Source organism: Microcaecilia unicolor, chromosome 9 (assembly GCF_901765095.1).
Source record: "Microcaecilia unicolor chromosome 9, aMicUni1.1, whole genome shotgun sequence".
NCBI classification, from domain to species: domain Eukaryota; kingdom Metazoa; phylum Chordata; class Amphibia; order Gymnophiona; family Siphonopidae; genus Microcaecilia; species Microcaecilia unicolor.
The window spans coordinates 141,633,537-141,652,361 of NC_044039.1; the positions used below are offsets into that span (position 1 = coordinate 141,633,537).

General features: G+C 47.4%; 1 protein-coding gene across 1 annotated transcript in view; it reads right to left on the minus strand.

Moving 5' to 3' along the window:
* Positions 1 to 18,825, minus strand: part of MGA (MAX dimerization protein MGA) — an 801,076-nt gene that overhangs the window by 382,639 nt on the left and 399,612 nt on the right. The window contains 2 exon segments of the mRNA XM_030215215.1: positions 3,576 to 3,627; positions 4,377 to 4,532. Of these exon segments, the coding sequence (XP_030071075.1) occupies positions 3,576 to 3,627; positions 4,377 to 4,532 (208 nt within the window).

An 18,825-nucleotide genomic window follows, 5' to 3' on the forward strand; every position in this document is an offset into this window, starting at 1 on the left:
AAATAGGACGCATGTAGTTAGGCATGCTATGGATAAAGTTCTACAACTGGCCAGCCTTAATGTGGAGGATTACCGAGGAGGATTAGACCTTACCTCCTGGTGGTGGTCATTGACCTCATGGATACGTCCCTTGTTCATTTCCCTAATAGTCTTAGTTTTAGCAGGATTGTTGTTTTGTTTCCTGGCCTCATGTGCTTCGGCAGTATGCCGTCGGACCTTAACGAGTAGGGTAATGGTGATTCACAAGCCTATTCCTAGACGTTATGCCCCAGGAGGAGGTATGGAGTTGGGATCACTATAATCTCCAGAGTTTGAGTTGTGAGACTTATCTCTGCATAAGCTGATTTTAGTCTCAAAGGGGGGAATGAGGCAGCTTGGGCAAAGAAATCAGATTAATTTGGTGTTTAACTTTTCAGTCCTGTAAAGTGGAGGAATGCCATCTGGGTTTAATTTACTCAGAAGTCTAGCTTTTGCTAGACCAGAGGTTAGAAGGTCAGAGAGAAGTAATTATTTACCACATCTGGATACCATTATAAGCAAGGCATATTGCAGGCAGTTTAAAGGATTAGGCTAACGCTGTTTAGAAGAAGATAGAGTAGATATAGATATTCTTGATAATTTAGATTTTGTCTTATAGGGAATTCTGATTTCTGCTTATTTTAGAATATGTTTTATTCTGTGTAATTAATAAGTTCTATTTCTATGTAGAATATCTTTTCAAGTCAGTGTTACAACTTTGACTGACTTTTCAAGTGAAGCTTTGTCTGCATTTTAAAAGGTCATCATCTGGTTTGAATTATCTACAGTCCTAGCGAGTTCTGTGTAGGAAGCTAGGTGAAAGAGGTCAGGGAAAGTCAAGTCATCTCCTTGATGAATAGCTAAATGAAGGACTGGTTTTCTGAAAGTAATAACAAATCATGTATCATTAAGCAAGATTGGCCCTTGACCCCTTAATGAATGCCAGAGTCCAGTTAGCAGTTAGTAATGAAGTTAGCTGGGAACCTAAGAATTTAATAATAATAAAATGCAAGAGATAGGTGCCACATTGTCTAGTGTGAGAGGCCCCAGGTCATAGGTCAGTTTAGGAAATATCAAACCTATGTAACTGATATTTTAAGTAATGTGTAAGTAATAATTAGTTCAAGGCAGGGTAATCAATCTATTCTTTACCATCTGGTGAGAAAGGGGGGGTAGAGAGGTGTAGGACCCTATATAACTGGGAGCAGAAGCAGCTTACGTTAGAAGAGAGACAACAGAAGAAGAGAAGGAGCTGAGACAGAAGTCACAAGATACAGAGAGCTGAGAAAGAGAAGAAGAGACCTAGTGCTGATGTCCTACTTTGTTTGCTGGCAAATAAAGAAGATTTCTCTCTCATTCTGGTGTGTGGTGTTTGACTCCTGAAGTACCACAGATTCTGCTAACAATAGTGGTAATTCCTTCAACAAATGCAGATTGAAGTATCAGCTGTGAGTCTTGACTACAGCAGCAAATCCACAGTGATTACAAACCACTGCTTCTACCCATCTAGCACCTATATGAGAAAGGAAGAAAAAGATCTGGTGCTGGTTTGTGTATTGAAAAGTATATGTTTATCTACCCAAAATGATACAAAAAGAAGAAAAATCTCAATTAGGAGTGGCCTAGTGGTTAGGGTGGTGGACTTTGGTCCTGGGGAACTGAGGAACTGAGTTTGATTCCCGGCACAGGCAGCTCCTTGTGACTCTGGGCAAGTCACTTAACCCTCCATTGCCTAATATAAGCCGCATTGAGCCTGCCATGAGTGGGAAAGCGCGGGGTACAAATATAACAAAAAAAAAAAAATTAGAAAGACATGATATACCAACTGGTCCTCATCAGTAGCACCGAGGTCAGCTGCAACTTCCTCTATTATTGAAAAACTGGACCTGGCTAGAAATGTTAACATGGAGGTACTAAAGACTATTGCAAATACAATACAAACACTGCATTTCCTCTCATCAGTGGGTAAAACGGAGAGAGGCTGCAGTGGCATTATAAAACCAATTGCAAAGTGTGAAACATTAAAGAAAATGTTGCTTCAAAGGCAACACCATTCCAAGAGACAACTCTAACAGGTGTGAACATTTTATGTCTTTCTCCATCCGAGTCCCCATCATGACGTTTTGTTATGTTTCTGTCCAAGCCATGAGGCTAACCAAAACCATCCCAGAATATTCAAAAGCGTGGATTAATGAGACAATGCCAACATGGATTTAGTGAAGGGAAATCTCGACTCACCAATCTATTACATTTCTTTGAAGGGGTGAACAAACATGTTGATAAAGGGGAGCCAGCTGATATTGTGTATCTGGATTTTCAAAAGGCGTTTGACAAAGTACATCATGAAAGACTCCAGAGAAAATTGGAGAGTTATGGGATAGGAGGTAGTGTCCTATTGTGGATTAAAAACTGGTTAAAAGATAGAAAACAGAGAGTAGGGTTAAAAGGTCAGTATTCTCAATGGAGAAGGGTAGATAGGGGGTTCCCCAGGGGTCTGTGCTGGGACCGCTGCTTTTTAACATATTTATAAATGACCTAGAGATGGGAGTAACTAATACAGTAATTAAATTTGCTAATGACACAAAGTTATTCAAAGTTGTTAAATCGCGAGAGGATTGTGAAAAATTACAAGAGGACCTTACCAGACTGGACGTCTAATGTGAGCGAGTGCAATGTGATGCATGTGGGAAAGAGGAACCCGAATTATAGCTAAGTCATGCAAGGTTCCAAGTTAGGAGTCACCAACCAAGAAAGGGATCTAGGTGTTGTTACTGATGATACGTTGAAACCTTCTGCTCAGTGTGCTGCAGTGGCTAAGAAAGCAAATAGAATGTTAGGTATTATTAGGAAAGGAATGGAAAACAAAAATGAGGAAATTATAATGCCTTTGTATTGCTCCATGGTGCAACTGCACCTCAAATATTGTGTTCAATTCTGGTCACCGCATCTCAAAATAGATATAGTGGAATTAGAAAAGGTGCAGAGAAAGGCGATGAAAATGATAAAAGGGATGGAACGACTTCCCTATGAGGAAAGGCTAAAGCAGCTAGGGCTCTTTAGTTTGGAGAAAAGACGGCTGAGGGGGAGATGTGATAGAGGTCTATAAAATAATGAGTGGCGTGGAAAGGGTAGACGTGAAGTGTTTGTTTACTCTTTCCAAAAATACTAGGACGGGGGGTGGGGGGGGGGGCATTCGATGAAGCTACAAAGTAGTAAATTTAAAACAAATCGGAGAAAAATTTTCTTCACTCAACCTGTAATTAAACTCTGGAATTCATTGCCACAGAATGTGGTAAAGGCAGTTAGCTTAACAGGGTTTAAAAAAGGTCTGGGCGGCTTCCTAAAGAAAAGTCCATAAGCAGCATAAAGTGTTTTGTACTTTTTGGGATCTTGCCAGGTATTTGTTACCTGGATTGGCCACTGTTGGAAATAGGATGCTTGGCTTGATGGACTTTTGGTCTGTCCCAGTATGGCAATACTTATGTACTTATGAAAGAACGCTGCCTAAATGAAACTGTACCTTGGCAATACAAAGCTTCACTTTAAAACTGACTTACCAGTTTCTCCTTCATTGTCTCTGGATCCTTTCTTTAGCTCAGGACTATTATTCTAGGAAGTTAAAAAAAAAAAACCCCAAAGTTAAAAAGTGAGTGTGTGTAGGAATATAAGAGCAGTCAATCTGAACCACAGGCAATCCATTCCATACTCAACAGTAATTTAACGACCAATTTATTGTCAATCTCACAAAAAAAGTGGAAACATGATCCTTTTCCCATATGTCAGTGGTTCCCAATCCTGGTCCTAGAAGCACTTCAGCCAGTCAGAATTTCAGGATATCCACAATGAATATGCATATGAGATTTGCATGCAGTGGAGGTACTGCATGCAAATATCTCTCATGGATATTCATTGTGGATATCCTGAAAACCTGACTGGCTGGGGTGCCTCCAGGACCACTGCCATATGTGCTTCTGACCCACCCCTAAACCCGGAAAAACTGGCAATACCAATTTACAGTTACAGTCAGCAACATAGGTGCTGACGGAAGGTAAAATTAGAAAGTGCTCTAAGCAGTTGTATTTTCCAGAGCTCAAATTTCTCATGCCATACATGCTTCCGTTGCGCTATTTTTAGTGTGCACTATTCAATGATGGTATCAACTACTACTAAACAATATCTAAAAAATGCACTAAAACAAAATGAAATGAAATGAAAATGTTCTGCTGACACCTTTCTAATCAGAAGAATACAAGTGAATGAAGTACCACACTGTCTACTCCAAGATCACAAAAAAATAAAAGCAAATTTAACCCACAGGATTCACAGAGGAACTTGAATAGAAAGGTACACAACCTTACCCTTCCACGTTTAGAATTATAAGCACATGAGATCTGTTGCTGCTGCTGTTGGTTCTGTTGTTGATCCTCCAATTTACGCTTATAGACTCTAACACGGGCACATGTCATCAAACTCTCAAAGTACAAGTAGACAGGATCTTTGTCTTCATCACGGATCTGGAGTTAGTGAGAAAAGAGGTGTGCTTCAAAACATAAAATGAACTTCAAGAGAGCTACATTTCTACCGCCGCTTCGAAAAGTAGAGATCCACCACTGGAACATACCTGGCTGACCGGACTTGGCTAAACTCTGCCCTCCTTACCGTTGAAGCAGTCATCCAGGCAATTAACAGGTTCTCCAACACTCACTGCAAACTAGATACCTGCCCCAGCTACCTAATGAAATCTGACCCTCACCGCTTCATAGAAGACCTTACATCCCACCTAAATTACATGCTTCAGGACCTTACATCCTACCTAAATTACATGCTTCAGAAAGGTCTCTTCCCCAAGGAAAATGGAAATATCCTACTTACCCCGATAGCAAAAGACAGTGCCGAAGCGAGGGCTAATGACACCCGGGGGCGGGTCGCCGCTGCACACCCCCCCCCCCCTACGGCACCCCCCCCCTGCGGACCGCATTCTTACCTGCGGGAGGGCCGATCCGCCCCGAGTGCACGTCACTCAGAGCTGCGTCGGCCCCGCTGGTTCCCTGCTCTCTCTGTCCCGGAACAGGAAGTTACCTGTTCCGGGGCAGAGGGAGCAGGGAACCAGCGGGGCCGGCACTCTCCGAGCACGTGCACCTGGGGCGGACTGCCCCTCCCGCCCCCCCTTCCTACGTCACTGCCAAAAGACACTAAGAAAATCGATCCCGTTAGTAATCAAATTGATGGAAAGCATGGTAACCAAACAACTAACAGATAATATATACAAATTCTCAATACTACACAAATCACAGTCAGGCTTTCGCCCTCTCCACAGCACTGAAACAGTACTAATCACCCTCCTAGCCAAATTCAAGCAGGAAATAGCAATAGGCAAAAACATCCTTCTCCTCCAATTCGACATGTCTAGTGAATTCGACATGGTAAATCACAATATATTAATAAGACTATTAGACAACTTCGGGATTGGTGGAAACACACTTAACTGGATCAAGAGCTTCCTAACTACAAGAACCTACCAAGTAAAATCAAACTCTAGCATATCATCACCGTGGAAAGCAGACTGTGGAGTTCCACAAGGATCACCATTATCACCAATCCTCTTCAACCTAATGATGACCCAGTTAGCCAAATCCTTATCCCACCCTAGTGGTTAGGGTGGTGGACCTTGGTCCTGGGGAACTGAGGAACTGAGTTCGATTCCAGGCACAGGCAGCTCCTTGTGACTCTGGGCAAGTCACTTAACCCTCCATTGCCTGCCACATTGAGCCTGCAATGAGTGGGAAAAGCGCGGGGTACAAATGTAACAAAAACAAAAAAAAACCCCATTCATATATGCAGATGATGTCATAATATACATTCCGTACAAATCCAAACTGACTGAAATCACCAACGAAATCAAACTCAGCTTAAACATCATGGATTCATGGGCAAATGCATTCAGCTAAAACTCAACAAAGAAAAAAACACACTGTCTCATCCTCTCATCCCAACACAGCGTGGACAACCCCACAACTATCAACACCCTGACTACATCCTTCTTATCTCAGACAGCCTGAAAATCCTTGGAGTCACAAAAGACCGTAACTTAACGCTAGAGAGCCAAGTGACATCCACAACAAAGAAAATGTTCCACTCAATGTGGAAACTTAAACGCCTGAAACAATTCTTCCCATGTGATACATTTCGCAACCTGGTACAATCAATGGTACTCAGCCACTTAGATTACTGCAACGGAATTTACGCGGGATGCAAGGAACAGACTTTAAAGAAGCTTCAGACCGCTCAGAACACAGCAGCTAGGCTTATATTTGGAAAAACGCGATTTGAAAGCACAAAACCCCTCCGCAAAAAAGTACACTGGCTCCCAATTAAAGAACGCATTACCTTCAAAATCTGCATCATAGTTCACAAAATAATCTACGGAGAAGCCCCTGGATATATGACAGACCTAATCGAGTTACCAACTAGAAACACCTCAAAATCAACACAAACGTATCTAAATCTGCACTACCCAAGCTGCAAAGGCTTCAAATATAAATCAAGTTACGCATCCAGCTTTTCCTACATAAGCACACAACTCTGGAACGCATTATCAAAAGCCTTGAAAATGACGCATAACCACCTAAACTTCCGGAAATTACTAAAAACTAACCTATTCAAAAAGGCATACCCTGCCGGTCCAACCTAAATGCCTGATCTCTGTGACACAACAAAATTCAAGTACGTAATGGACATAACTCATTTCCTCCGCTGCAAGCTTCCCTAAATGTGACTTTACCACAGGAACTCTATCCTCCCACAATATCACTTGTAATGTTCTCACCGGAGCCGCCAAACACCTTCCGGTACTATGTAAGCCGCATTGAGCCTACAAATATGCGGGTAAATGTGGGATACAAATGCAACAAATAAATAAATTAGCTTGAATAAATTCCAGGTCTGTATCTCAGCTGGCATCTTCACTGCTTTTGTAGATAAGTGAATTTTTCTTTGCTCTCACATATTATAAAAACAGTACTTCGTTAAAATTGTGCTCATAAATATTAAGATGGCAATGGCATAACATAGTGCTGATAAGTCACACTTGTTTTATATTAAGCGAATGCTACATACCTGTAGAAGGTATTCTCCGAGGACAGCAGGCTGATTGTTCTCACTGATGGGTGACGTCCTCGGCAGCCCCTCCAATCGGAATCTTCCTAGCAAAGTCCTTTGCTAGCTCTCGCGCGCCCGCGCGCACCGCGCATGCACGGCCGTCTTCCCGCCCCAAACTGGCTCGAGCCGGCCAGTCCAGTATGTAGCAAGACAATACACTTCAAGAGAAGACTCAACTCCAAAGGGGAGGCGGGCGGGTTTGTGAGAACAATCAGCCTGCTGTCCTCGGAGAATACCTTCTACAGGTATGTAGCATTCGCTTTCTCCGAGGACAAGCAGGCTGCTTGTTCTCACTGATGGGGTATCCCTAGCCCCCAGGCTCACTCAAAACAACAACCATGGTCAATTGGGCCTCGCAACGGCGAGGACATAACTGAGATTGACCTAAAAAATTTACCAATTAACTGAGAGTGCAGCCTGGAACAGAACAAACAGGGCCCTCGGGGGGTGGAGTTGGATCCTAAAGCCCAAACAGGTTCTGAAGAACTGACTGCCCGAACCGACTGTCGCGTCGGGTATCCTGCTGCAGGCAGTAATGAGATGTGAATGTGTGGACAGATGACGTCGCAGCTTTGCAAATTTCTTCAATGGAGGCTGACTTCAAGTGGGCTACCGACGCAGCCATGGCTCTGACATTATGAGCCGTGACATGACCCTCAAGAGCCAGCCCCGCCTGGGCGTAAGTGAAGGAAATGCAATCTGCTAGCCAATTGGATATGGTGCGTTTCCCTACAGCCACTCCCCTCCTATTGGGGTCAAAAGAAACAAACAATTGGGCGGACTGTCTGTGGGGCTGTGTCCGCTCCAGGTAGAAGGCCAATGCTCTTTTGCAGTCCAATGTGTGCAGCTGACGTTCAGCAGGGCAGGAATGAGGACGGGGAAAGAATGTTGGCAAGACAATTGACTGGTTCAGATGGAACTCCGACACGACCTTTGGCAAGAACTTAGGGTGAGTGCGGAGGACTACTCTGTTATGATGAAATTTGGTGTAAGGGGCCTGGGCTACCAGGGCCTGAAGCTCACTGACTCTACGAGCTGAAGTAACTGCCACCAAGAAAATGACCTTCCAGGTCAAGTACTTCAGATGGCAGGAATTCAGTGGCTCAAAAGGAGGTTTCATCAGCTGGGTGAGAACGACATTGAGATCCCATGACACTGTAGGAGGCTTGACAGGGGGCTTTGACAAAAGCAAACCTCTCATGAAGCGAACAACTAAAGGCTGTCCTGAGATCGGCTTACCTTCCACATGGTAATGGTATGCACTGATTGCGCTAAGGTGAACTCTTACAGAGTTGGTCTTGAGACCAGACTCAGACAAGTGCAGAAGGTATTCAAGCAGGGTCTGTGTAGGACAAGAGCGAGGAGCTAGGGCCTTGCTGTCACACCAGACGGCAAACCTCCTCCACAGAAAGAAGTAACTCCTCTTAGTGGAATCTTTCCTGGAAGCAAGCAAGACGCGGGAGACACCCTCTGACAGACCCAAAGAGGCAAAGTCTACGCTCTCAACATCCAGGCCGTGAGAGCCAGGGACCGGAGGCTGGGATGCAGAAGAGCCCCTTCGTCCTGCGTGATGAGGGTCGGAAAACACTCCAATCTCCACGGTTCTTCGGAGGATAACTCCAGAAGAAGAGGGAACCAGATTTGACGCGGCCAAAAAGGAGCAATCAGAATCATGGTGCCTCGGTCTTGCTTGAGTTTCAACAAAGTCTTCCCCACCAGAGGAATGGGAGGATAAGCATACAGCAGGCCCTCCCCCCAATCCAGGAGGAAGGCATCCGATGCCAGTCTGCCGTGGGCCTGAAGCCTGGAACAGAACTGAGGGACTTTGTGGTTCACTCGAGATGCGAAGAGATCCACCAAGGGGGTGCCCCACGCTTGGAAGATCTGGCGCACCACTCTGGAGTTGAGCGACCACTCGTGAGGTTGCATAATCCTGCTCAGTCTGTCGGCCAGACTGTTGTTTACGCCTGCCAGATATGTGGCTTGGAGCACCATGCCGAGACGGCGAGCCCAGAGCCACATGCTGACGGCTTCCTGACACAGGGGGCGGGATCCGGTGCCCCCCTGCTTGTTGACATAGTACATGGCAACCTGGTTGTCTGTCTGAATTTGGATAATTTGATGGGACAGCCGATCTCTGAAAGCCTTCAGAGCGTTCCAGATCGCTCGTAACTCCAGGAGGTTGATCTGTAGACCGCGTTCCTGGAGGGACCAGCTTCCTTGGGTATGAAGCCCATCGACATGAGCTCCCCATCCCAGGAGAGACGCATCCGTTGTCAGCACTTTTTGTGGCTGAGGAATTTGGAAAGGACGTCCCAGAGTCAAATTGGACCAGATTGTCCACCAATAGAGGGATTCGAGAAAACTCGTGGACAGGTGGATCACGTCTTCTAGACCCCCAGCAGCCTGATACCACTGGGAGGCTAGGGTCCATTGAGCAGATCTCATGTGAAGACGGGCCATGGGAGTCACATGAACTGTGGATGCCATGTGGCCCAGCAATCTCAACATCTGCCGAGCTGTGATCTGCTGGGACGCTCGCACCCGCGAGACGAGGGACAACAAGTTGTTGGCCCTCGCCTCTGGGAGATAGGCGCGAGCCGTCCGAGAATCCAGCAGAGCTCCTATGAATTCGAGTTTCTGCACTGGGAGAAGATGGGACTTTGGATAATTTATCACAAACCCCAGTAGCTCCAGGAGGCGAATAGTCATCTGCATGGACTGCAGGGCTCCTGCCTCGGATGTGTTCTTCACCAGCCAATCGTCGAGATATGGGAACACGTGTACCCCCAGTCTGCGAAGTGCCGCTGCTACTACAGCTAGGCACTTTGTGAACACCCTGGGCGCAGAGGCGAGCCCAAAGGGTAGCACACAGTACTGGAAGTGGCGTGTGCCCAACTGAAATCGCAGATACTGTCTGTGAGCTGGCAGTATCGGGATGTGTGTGTAGGCATCCTTCAAGTCCAGAGAGCATAGCCAATCGTTTTGCTGAATCATGGGGAGAAGGGTGCCCAGGGAAAGCATCCTGAACTTTTCTTTTACGAGATATTTGTTCAGGGCCCTTAGGTCTAGGATGGGACGCATCCCCCCTGTTTTCTTTTCCACAAGGAAGTACCTGGAATAGAATCCCAGCCCTTCTTGCCCGGATGGCACGGGCTCGACCGCATTGGCGCTGAGAAGGGCGGAGAGTTCCTCTGCAAGTACCTGCTTGTGCTGGAAGCTGTAAGACTGAGCTCCCGGTGGACAATTTGGAGGTTTTGAGGCCAAATTGAGGGTGTATCCTTGCCGGACTATTTGCAGAACCCACTGGTCGGAGGTTATGAGAGGCCACCTTTGGTGAAAAGCTTTCAACCTCCCCCCGACCGGCAGGTCGCCCGGCACTGACACTTGGATGTCGGCTATGCTCTGCTGGAGCCAGTCAAAAGCTCGCCCCTTGCTTTTGCTGGGGAGCCGCGGGGCCTTGCTGAGGCGCACGCTGCTGACGAGAGCGAGCGCGCTGGGGCTTAGCCTGGGCCGCAGGCTGTCGGGAAGGAGAATTGTACCTACGCTTACCAGAAGCATAGGGAACAGTCTTCCTTCCCCCGAAAAATCGTCTACCTGTAGAGGTAGAGGCTGAAGGCTGCCGGCGGGAGAACTTGTCGAATGCGGTGTCCCGCTGGTGGAGAGACTCTACCACCTGCTCGACTTTTTCTCCAAAAATGTTGTCCGCACGGCAAGGCGAGTCCGCAATCCGCTGCTGGAGTCTATTCTCCAGGTCGGCGGCACGCAGCCATGAGAGCCTGCGCATCACCACACCTTGAGCAGCGGCCCTGGACGCAACATCAAAAGTGTCATAAACTCCTCTGGCCAGGAATTTTCTGCACGCCTTCAGCTGCCTGACCACCTCCTGAAAAGGCTTGGCTTGCTCAGGGGGAAGAGCATCAACCAAGCCCGCCAACTGCCGCACATTGTTCCGCATGTGTATGCTCGTGTAGAGCTGGTAAGACTGGATCTTGGCCACGAGCATAGAAGAATGGTAGGCCTTCCTCCCAAAGGAGTCTAAGGTTCTAGGGTCTTTGCCCGGGGGCGCCGAAGCATGCTCCCTAGAACTCTTAGCCTTCTTTAGGGCCAGATCCACAACTCCAGAGTCATGAGGCAACTGGGTGCGCATCAGCTCTGGGTCCCCATGGATCCGGTACTGGGACTCAAATCTTCTTGGGAATGTGGGGATTACTTAGTGGCTTGGTCCAGTTCGCAAGCAATGTCTTTTTCAGGACATGGTGCAAGGGAACAGTGGACGCTTCCTTAGGTGGAGAAGGATAGTCCAGGAGCTCAAACATTTCAGCCCTGGGCTCGTCCTCCACAACCACCGGGAAGGGGATGGCCGTAGACATCTCCCGGACAAAGGAAGCAAAAGACAGGCTCTCGGGAGGAGAAAGCTGTCTTTCAGGAGAGGGAGTGGGATCAGAAGGAAGACCCTCAGACTCCTCGTCAGAGAAATATCTGGGGTCTTCTTCTTCTTCCCACGAGGCCTCACCCTCGGTGTCAGACACAAGTTCACGGACCTGCGTCTGCAACCGCGCCCGGCTCGACTCTGTGGAGCCACGTCCACGATGGGGGCGTCGAGAGGTAGACTCCCTCGCCCGCATCGGCGAAGCTCCCTCCGCCGACGTAGTCGGGGAGCCCTCCTGGGAGGTGGCCGCAGTCGGCACCGCACGCGGTACCGACGTCGGGGACCTCACCCCGGGCGATGGGCCAGCCGGCGCCACGCTCGACGGTACCGGAGGCGCAAGCACCGCCGGTACCGGAGGGGTAGGGCGCAACAGCTCTCCCAGAATCTCTGGGAGAACGGCCCGGAGGCTCTCGTTCAGAGCGGCTGCAGAGAAAGGCATGGAGGTCGATGCAGGCGTCGACGTCAGAACCTGTTCCGGGCGTGGAGGCTGTTCCGGGCTGTCCAGAGTGGAGCGCATCGACACCTCCTGAACAGAGGGTGAGCGGTCCTCTCGGTGCCGATGCCTGCTGGGTGCCGACTCCCTCGGCGACCCAGAGCTCTCGGTGCCAACACGGGGAGGGGACCGGTGTCGATGCTTCTTCGACTTCTTCCGAAGCAAGTCACCGGAGCTCCCCGGCACCGACGAGGAGGACGTAGAATCCATCCGTCGCTTCCTCGGGGCCGAGACCGAAGAGGGTCGATCTCGGGGGGGCTGTACCGCAGGAGCCCTCAGGGTAGGAGGAGACCCACCCGAGGGCTCACCGCCACCAGCAGGGGAATGGACAGCCCTCACCTGCACTCCACTCGATGCACCACGGTCCGACGACATCAGGAGACGAGGTCCCGGTACCACCGACGTCGATGCAGCTATCCGATGTCTCGGCGCCGATGCAGAGGGCCGATGCCTCGATGCACTCGATGCACTGGCAGCCAAGGGTGAAGGTCTGGACGCTGATGACGTCGATGCACACGATGACCCCGGTGCCGATGCCGACGAAGAGCCCGAGAACAAAACGTTCCACTGGGCTAATCTCGCTACTTGAGTCCGCCTTTGTAACAGGGAACACAGACTACAGTTCTGGGGACGGTGCTCGGCCCCCAGACACTGAAGACACGAAGAGTGCCTATCAGTGAGCGAGATTACCCGGGCGCACTGGGTGCACTTCTTGAAGCCGCTGGAAGGCTTCGATGTCATGGGCGGAAAAATCACGCCGGCGAAGTCAAAATCCGAAATGACGAATTTGGAGCACCAAAACTTTAAGGGAGAAAAAATCTCGACCGAGGCCGAAAGAAGGCCTACCCCGACGACGAAAGAAAACTTACCGGGGCAAAAACTGGAAATACGGGAAGGGAAAACGAGACCCAAGGGGGTTTTCGGAGCACTTCCCGACAAATTACAGAACTTTTCCGAAGAAAAACACGTCAATATAAAACGGACGCGCGAGGTCGACTCTCCGGGGCTCGACACGACAAAAAACACAGCCGTACCGAGTGCGGACGAAAAAAGACTGGCCGGCTCGAGCCGGTTTCGGGCGGGAAGACGGCCGCGCGGGCGCGCGAGAGCTAGCAAAGGACTTTGCTAGGAAGATTCCGATTGGAGGGGCTGCCGAGGACGTCACCCATCAGTGAGAACAAGCAGCCTGCTTGTCCTCGGAGAATAATCATTACACAAAATATTATTTATATCAAAAAGTATACCATACAAAAGCTGCAAAACCAAAAACAGCTACCAACGTTCTCTGAACTCACATATTTATAATTTAGTTTATGAACATATTTTTGGTTTTGCAATTTTTTGTAGTTTTGTTTGGTACATTTTTTAATATCTTTTATATTTTCCACAACCCGTCTGTGGAATGATTTACCTGTAGATTTGTGTTCTTTATCAAATTTATTTACTTTTAGAAAGGTTTCAGAAACACATCTGTTTTCTAATTAACTAACTGTGCTAGTATTAGTTTTATTTTTAAAGTTTATTGTTACATCCTGGTGAAATGCATCAGTACCTTTTGTTATCTTGCCTCAAATTCTGTAACTGAAGATTAGGCGGGCTATAAATCCCATGTAACATAACCCCATTTCCATGCAACTCTCTACTCAGGAGTCCCTGAGATGTTTCAAAATTCTTTTCCTCTTTATGGGGCTATTCCCCCCCTAACATTCCAAGTAGCAATTTCAAACCCCGACATCAGAAGATAAAAGAAATTCTTCTAGTAGTGCTCCCTCCACCTTGAGCTCCTCCTGCCACCCCCTCTCTCCAATCCAGGAACTTATCTCTTGAAAAGACCTATAACGCATCAGTTCTATTTTCTCCATTTTCAGTGTCCAGACAACCTGAAATCCATTTTGTAATGTTAAATGGTTCTCACATTTTCCCTTTCGCTCCCTAACCCTCCCACAAACAAGCCCCATAACAACCCAAGCATGTTGATTCACCCAACTCCAAACCTCCTGCCCGCTACACACATTCATCACATTCATACCTTCCATCCATGCACTGACTAATCTCCTAGTACTGTAATAGATCTCCACAATCACATAAACCGAATAGAAATACAAAAAAACCCTCCCTCAGTGAGCCTGTTGTTGCACTTATGTCAAACTCTTAATTTCTCCCTTACAGTCTTAGCAATTTAATTAGGAGGCTGAGCTACAACCCCAAATCAGTAAGTATCTCCAGCCAAAGCTATCTATGTCTACAACACTAATCTTTGGAGCAGGTGTTCATGTTCACTTAGAGACGGCTGTGCTGCCGGCTCCTCATCCTATGAAGCAACACTGTCTCTGTTAGATGAGCTACTTCAAGATGACCCACTGTGCTACTCCCATGGTAGTTGTAGAGGCAGGTGTAGGCACCTCTTTTTACGTAGTAACATATATAGCAACATAGTAAGTGCCGGCAGATAAAGACCTGAATGGTCCACCCAGTATGCCCGATAGTCACATTCATTATCAATTCAAGATTAATTCAACATTGAACATGATATTATATACTTGATCACGGTCCTTCTGGGACACAGACTGCAGAAGTCTGCTGGGTTCTGTTCTTATGTTCCAACTACTGGAGTTGCCATCAAAGGTTGCTTCGGCCTATATGAATTCATCTTGTTATTTGTGGGACAAAGACTGTAGAAGTCTCCCCAACACTGTCCATATGTTTCAAATTAGAGTTTCCGTTAAAGCTCTCTACAGCCCATCATACAACCAGATTGCTATATGTGGGTTTTAGACCGTACAAGCCAGTCCAACAACGGCCTTAGTCAATACAGAGGTACCATCTAAGCACCACTTGACATGCAAACACATATGTAACCCTTTAAGTTTTGGGGGATTATATTAGGGCTGCAGGCCGATCAAATTTTTTTACTGGTGATTAAATCGTTTTAATCCCAATTAATCTCACCATTATAGCTTGTTTTATTTATTTCCCCCTGCAGCTCCTTGTGACTCTGGGCAAATCACTTAAACCTCCATTGCCACAGGTAAAAAAATAAACCTGTATATAATATGTAAACTGCCTTGACTGTAACTACTAAAATGTGGTATATCCAATCCCATCTCCCTTCTCTTCCCTAAAGGACTGATAATCTACCTCCCTCCCGCCCCCCAGATCCAACATAGCTCCCATTCTCTTCCTTCCCTCCCAGGTGCAATTTCCCTTTCTCTCTCCTTCTCTCCTATTGTTCAATACCTCACCTTCCCTACCCTCCATTCTCATAAGTAGCAACACAAATTTAGTGGTGAGCAACACAAAGTTCTTTTTGTGGCTGCTGGCCCCTTACTGCTTTGGCAATAGCTTCCACTGGTGACCCTTCCAGTTCTGCTTGCAGGTCTTAGCTTGTTCCACTGTCCCCACTCAGGGTTCGGCATCTACACCCTCTCAATTTCCCTCCCTCCCCCCCCCCAGTCTTCCTTCAAGGTAGTCTTCTGTTGGTCCTTGGCTGTGGCCGCCTGTGGCCAGGTCTGAAGCTATGCCTCTGACCCAGCCTGCCCATACAAAAATAGGAAGTTATATCAGAGGAGGCAGAACAGGGCAAAGGGAAAGTTTTGGAGCAGACTGCAGGCAGCATATGTGCACCACTGCTGCTGCTGGGGACTAAAAGAAGACCATTTTTAAGGTAGGCTGACACAGAGGGTGATGTTGAATCCTGGTTGGATAGAAAGATGCAGGATCATGCTAAGGACGGGTCAGGAGTGGAAGCGAACAGAAGAGACGTTTGGAGGGCACAGGAGATGCTGCAATGTGATTAAATTCTTTAATCAAGATTAATTTTTTAAAATTGCTGTTATTGATGCCCTGAGCGCATAGTTAACTGCGATTACCTTGCAGCCTTCTTTTTTATACCATTCATTTTCTAATTAAATATCCTCTGTGCTCATCCCATGCCTTTTTGAATTCTGCCACAGTTTGTTTTTCTCTGCTACCTCCCTCGTGAGGGCATTCCAGGCATCAACCAACCTCTCTGTGAAAAAGAATTTTCTGACATTATTCCTAAGTCTACCAACCCCGCAACCTCAATTCATGTCCTTTAGTTTTACCGTTTTCCCTTCTCTGGAAAACATTTGTTTCTATATTAATATCTTTCAAGTATTTTCAAGTATTTAAATGTCTGTATCATATCTCCTATGTCCCTCCTCTCCTCTAGGGTATACATAATCAGGTCTTCCAGTCTCTTCTTATATGTCTTTTGGCAAAAGCTCATATCATTTTTGCCACCTTCCTCTGGACCACTTCAAGTCTTTTTACATCCTTAGCAAGATACAGCCTTCAAAACTGAACACAATATTCCAGGTGGGGCCTCACAAATGACTTGTACAGGGGCATCCAACAACTCCTTTCTTCTGCTGGTTACATCTCTCCCTATACAGCCTAGCATCATTCTTGCTACAGCCACAGCCTTTTCACACTGTTTCATCGCCTTCAGATCCTCAGATATTATTACCCTAAAATCCCTCTCTCAGTCTGTGCATATCTGCCTCTCACTGCTTAACACATACATTTTCTTGGATTTCTACTTCCAGCCCACCCCAAATCCTCCCCCCAGCGTTGTCTTTAAATTCCCTGGTGGTCCGTGGTGTGGTGACACCCCCCTGGCCCCGTCCCCCTCCTGGCCCCCCTACCTTTCTGTTGGAGGAGGGACGCAGCCTGCCTGCCTCCTCTTCCTGTCAGTCGAAGCCCAAAATGGCGGCGCCCAGCACCGCCCACTGCATCCTGGGATGCACTGGGTGGTGCTGGGCGCCGCCATTTTGGGCTTCGACTGACAGGAAGAGGAGGGAGGCAGGCTGCGTCCCTCCTCCAACAGAAAGGTAGGGGGGCCGGGACGGGGCCAGGGGGGGTGTCACCACACCACGGACCACCAGGGAATTTAAAGACAACGCTCGGGGGAGGATTTGGGGTGGGCTGGAGGTCCACCGGACCTCCAGCACCCCCCCCCCCCCTCCGTCGATGGACCAGCGATTACTGGGGGTTTCGGGGGCTGGAGACCCACCGGACCTCCAGCCCCCGTTCGCATTTGCCTTGGAGGGGGGGAAGGGTGGCCTGCCAGCATGCAACTGCATGCTGGACAGGGCTCACCATTCCTCCCCAATGATCCGCAAAATCTAACGCCAGCTCGGAGCTGGCGTTGATTTTGCTGCGGCCAGCGACCCAATCTTTGGCGCGCTGGTCGCTGATCATTGGGGATGAATGCGTTAAGCGCCAATTAGCATGCATTTGCAAGCTAATTGCGCTAGAAGCCCTGTTTAGCAAGCATTTGCATGCTACTTGCGCTGAGAGCCCTCGAGTGCGCTGTTTCAGGCGCTCAAGTGCTCTGATCATGGGTCGGCTGCAAACTCTGGCGCTAGTATGGCGTTAACAGCCTCTAGCGCCAGAGTTTGCTTTTGATCATGAGGGCCTTAGTGAGGCTTACTAGTCTGTAGTTTCCAGCTTCTTCTCAGTCACCACTTTTATGAAGAGGGATCACATCCACTCCTATCCAATCCCACAGAACCTCTCTCGTCTCCAAGGATTTATTAAACAAATCTTTAAGGGGATCCACCATGGCTCTGTCTACCTTCAAATTTCAAGTTGTTCATAAACACTATCTTCCGTGAATGGTGCTATATCCACTCCATTCTCATATGTACTGTTGCCAGTCAATCGTGGTCCTTCTCCAGGATTTTCTAACATGAACACAGTACAGAAGTATTTGTTTAGCATGTTTGCTTTTTCCTCATCATTATTCACATAGCGTTTCACAGCATCTTTCAGTCTCATAATTCCATTTTTAGTCTTTGTCCTTTCACTAATTGTAACATAGTAGATGACAGAAAAAGACCTGCATAGTCCATCCAGTCTGCCCAACAAGATAAACTCATATGTGCTACTTTTTTTGTATACCTTACCTTGATTTGTATCTGCCATTTTCAGGGCACAGACCGTAGAAGTCTGCCCAGCACTAACCCCGCCTCCCAACCACCAGCCCCGCCTCCCACCACCGGCTCTGCCACCCAATCTCGGTTAAGCTTCTGAGGATACATTCCTTCTGAACAGGATTCCTTTATGTTTATCCCAAGCATGTTTAAATTCCGTTACCGTTTTCATCTCCACCACCTCCCACGGGAGGGCATTCCAAGTATCCAGCACTCTCTCCGTGAAAAAAATACTTCCTGACATTTTTCTTGAGTCTGCCCCCCTTCAATCTCATTTCATGTCCTCTAGTTCTACCACCTTCCCATCTACAGAAAAGGTTCGTTTGCAGATTAATACCTTTCAAATATTTGAACGTCTGTATCATATCACCCCTGTTTCTCCTTTACTCCAGGGTATACATGTTCAGTACATGTACCTGAAAAATTCTTGTCGCCCTTCCTTATATTTCTAGTCATTTGTTCTTCCGCTTGCGCTATTCACAGACATCTCTCTCACTCTTGGCTTCTTTTCATTTTATTCAGAATTCCTCTCTGTGTTCCACTCCTTGGGTATTTCTGTATTTCATGAACGCCAACTCATTAGCCTTTATTTTCTCAGCCACTTGCCTGGAAAACCACATCGGTTTCCTTTTTCTCTTGCTTTTATTAACTCTCCATACATAAAGGTTAGTAGCCTTATTTATAGTGCCTTTCAGTATGAATGCCTTTCCACTTCTTGTATGTCCTCCTAGCCAATCAGCTCTTTCTTCAGGTAATTCCCCCCTTTA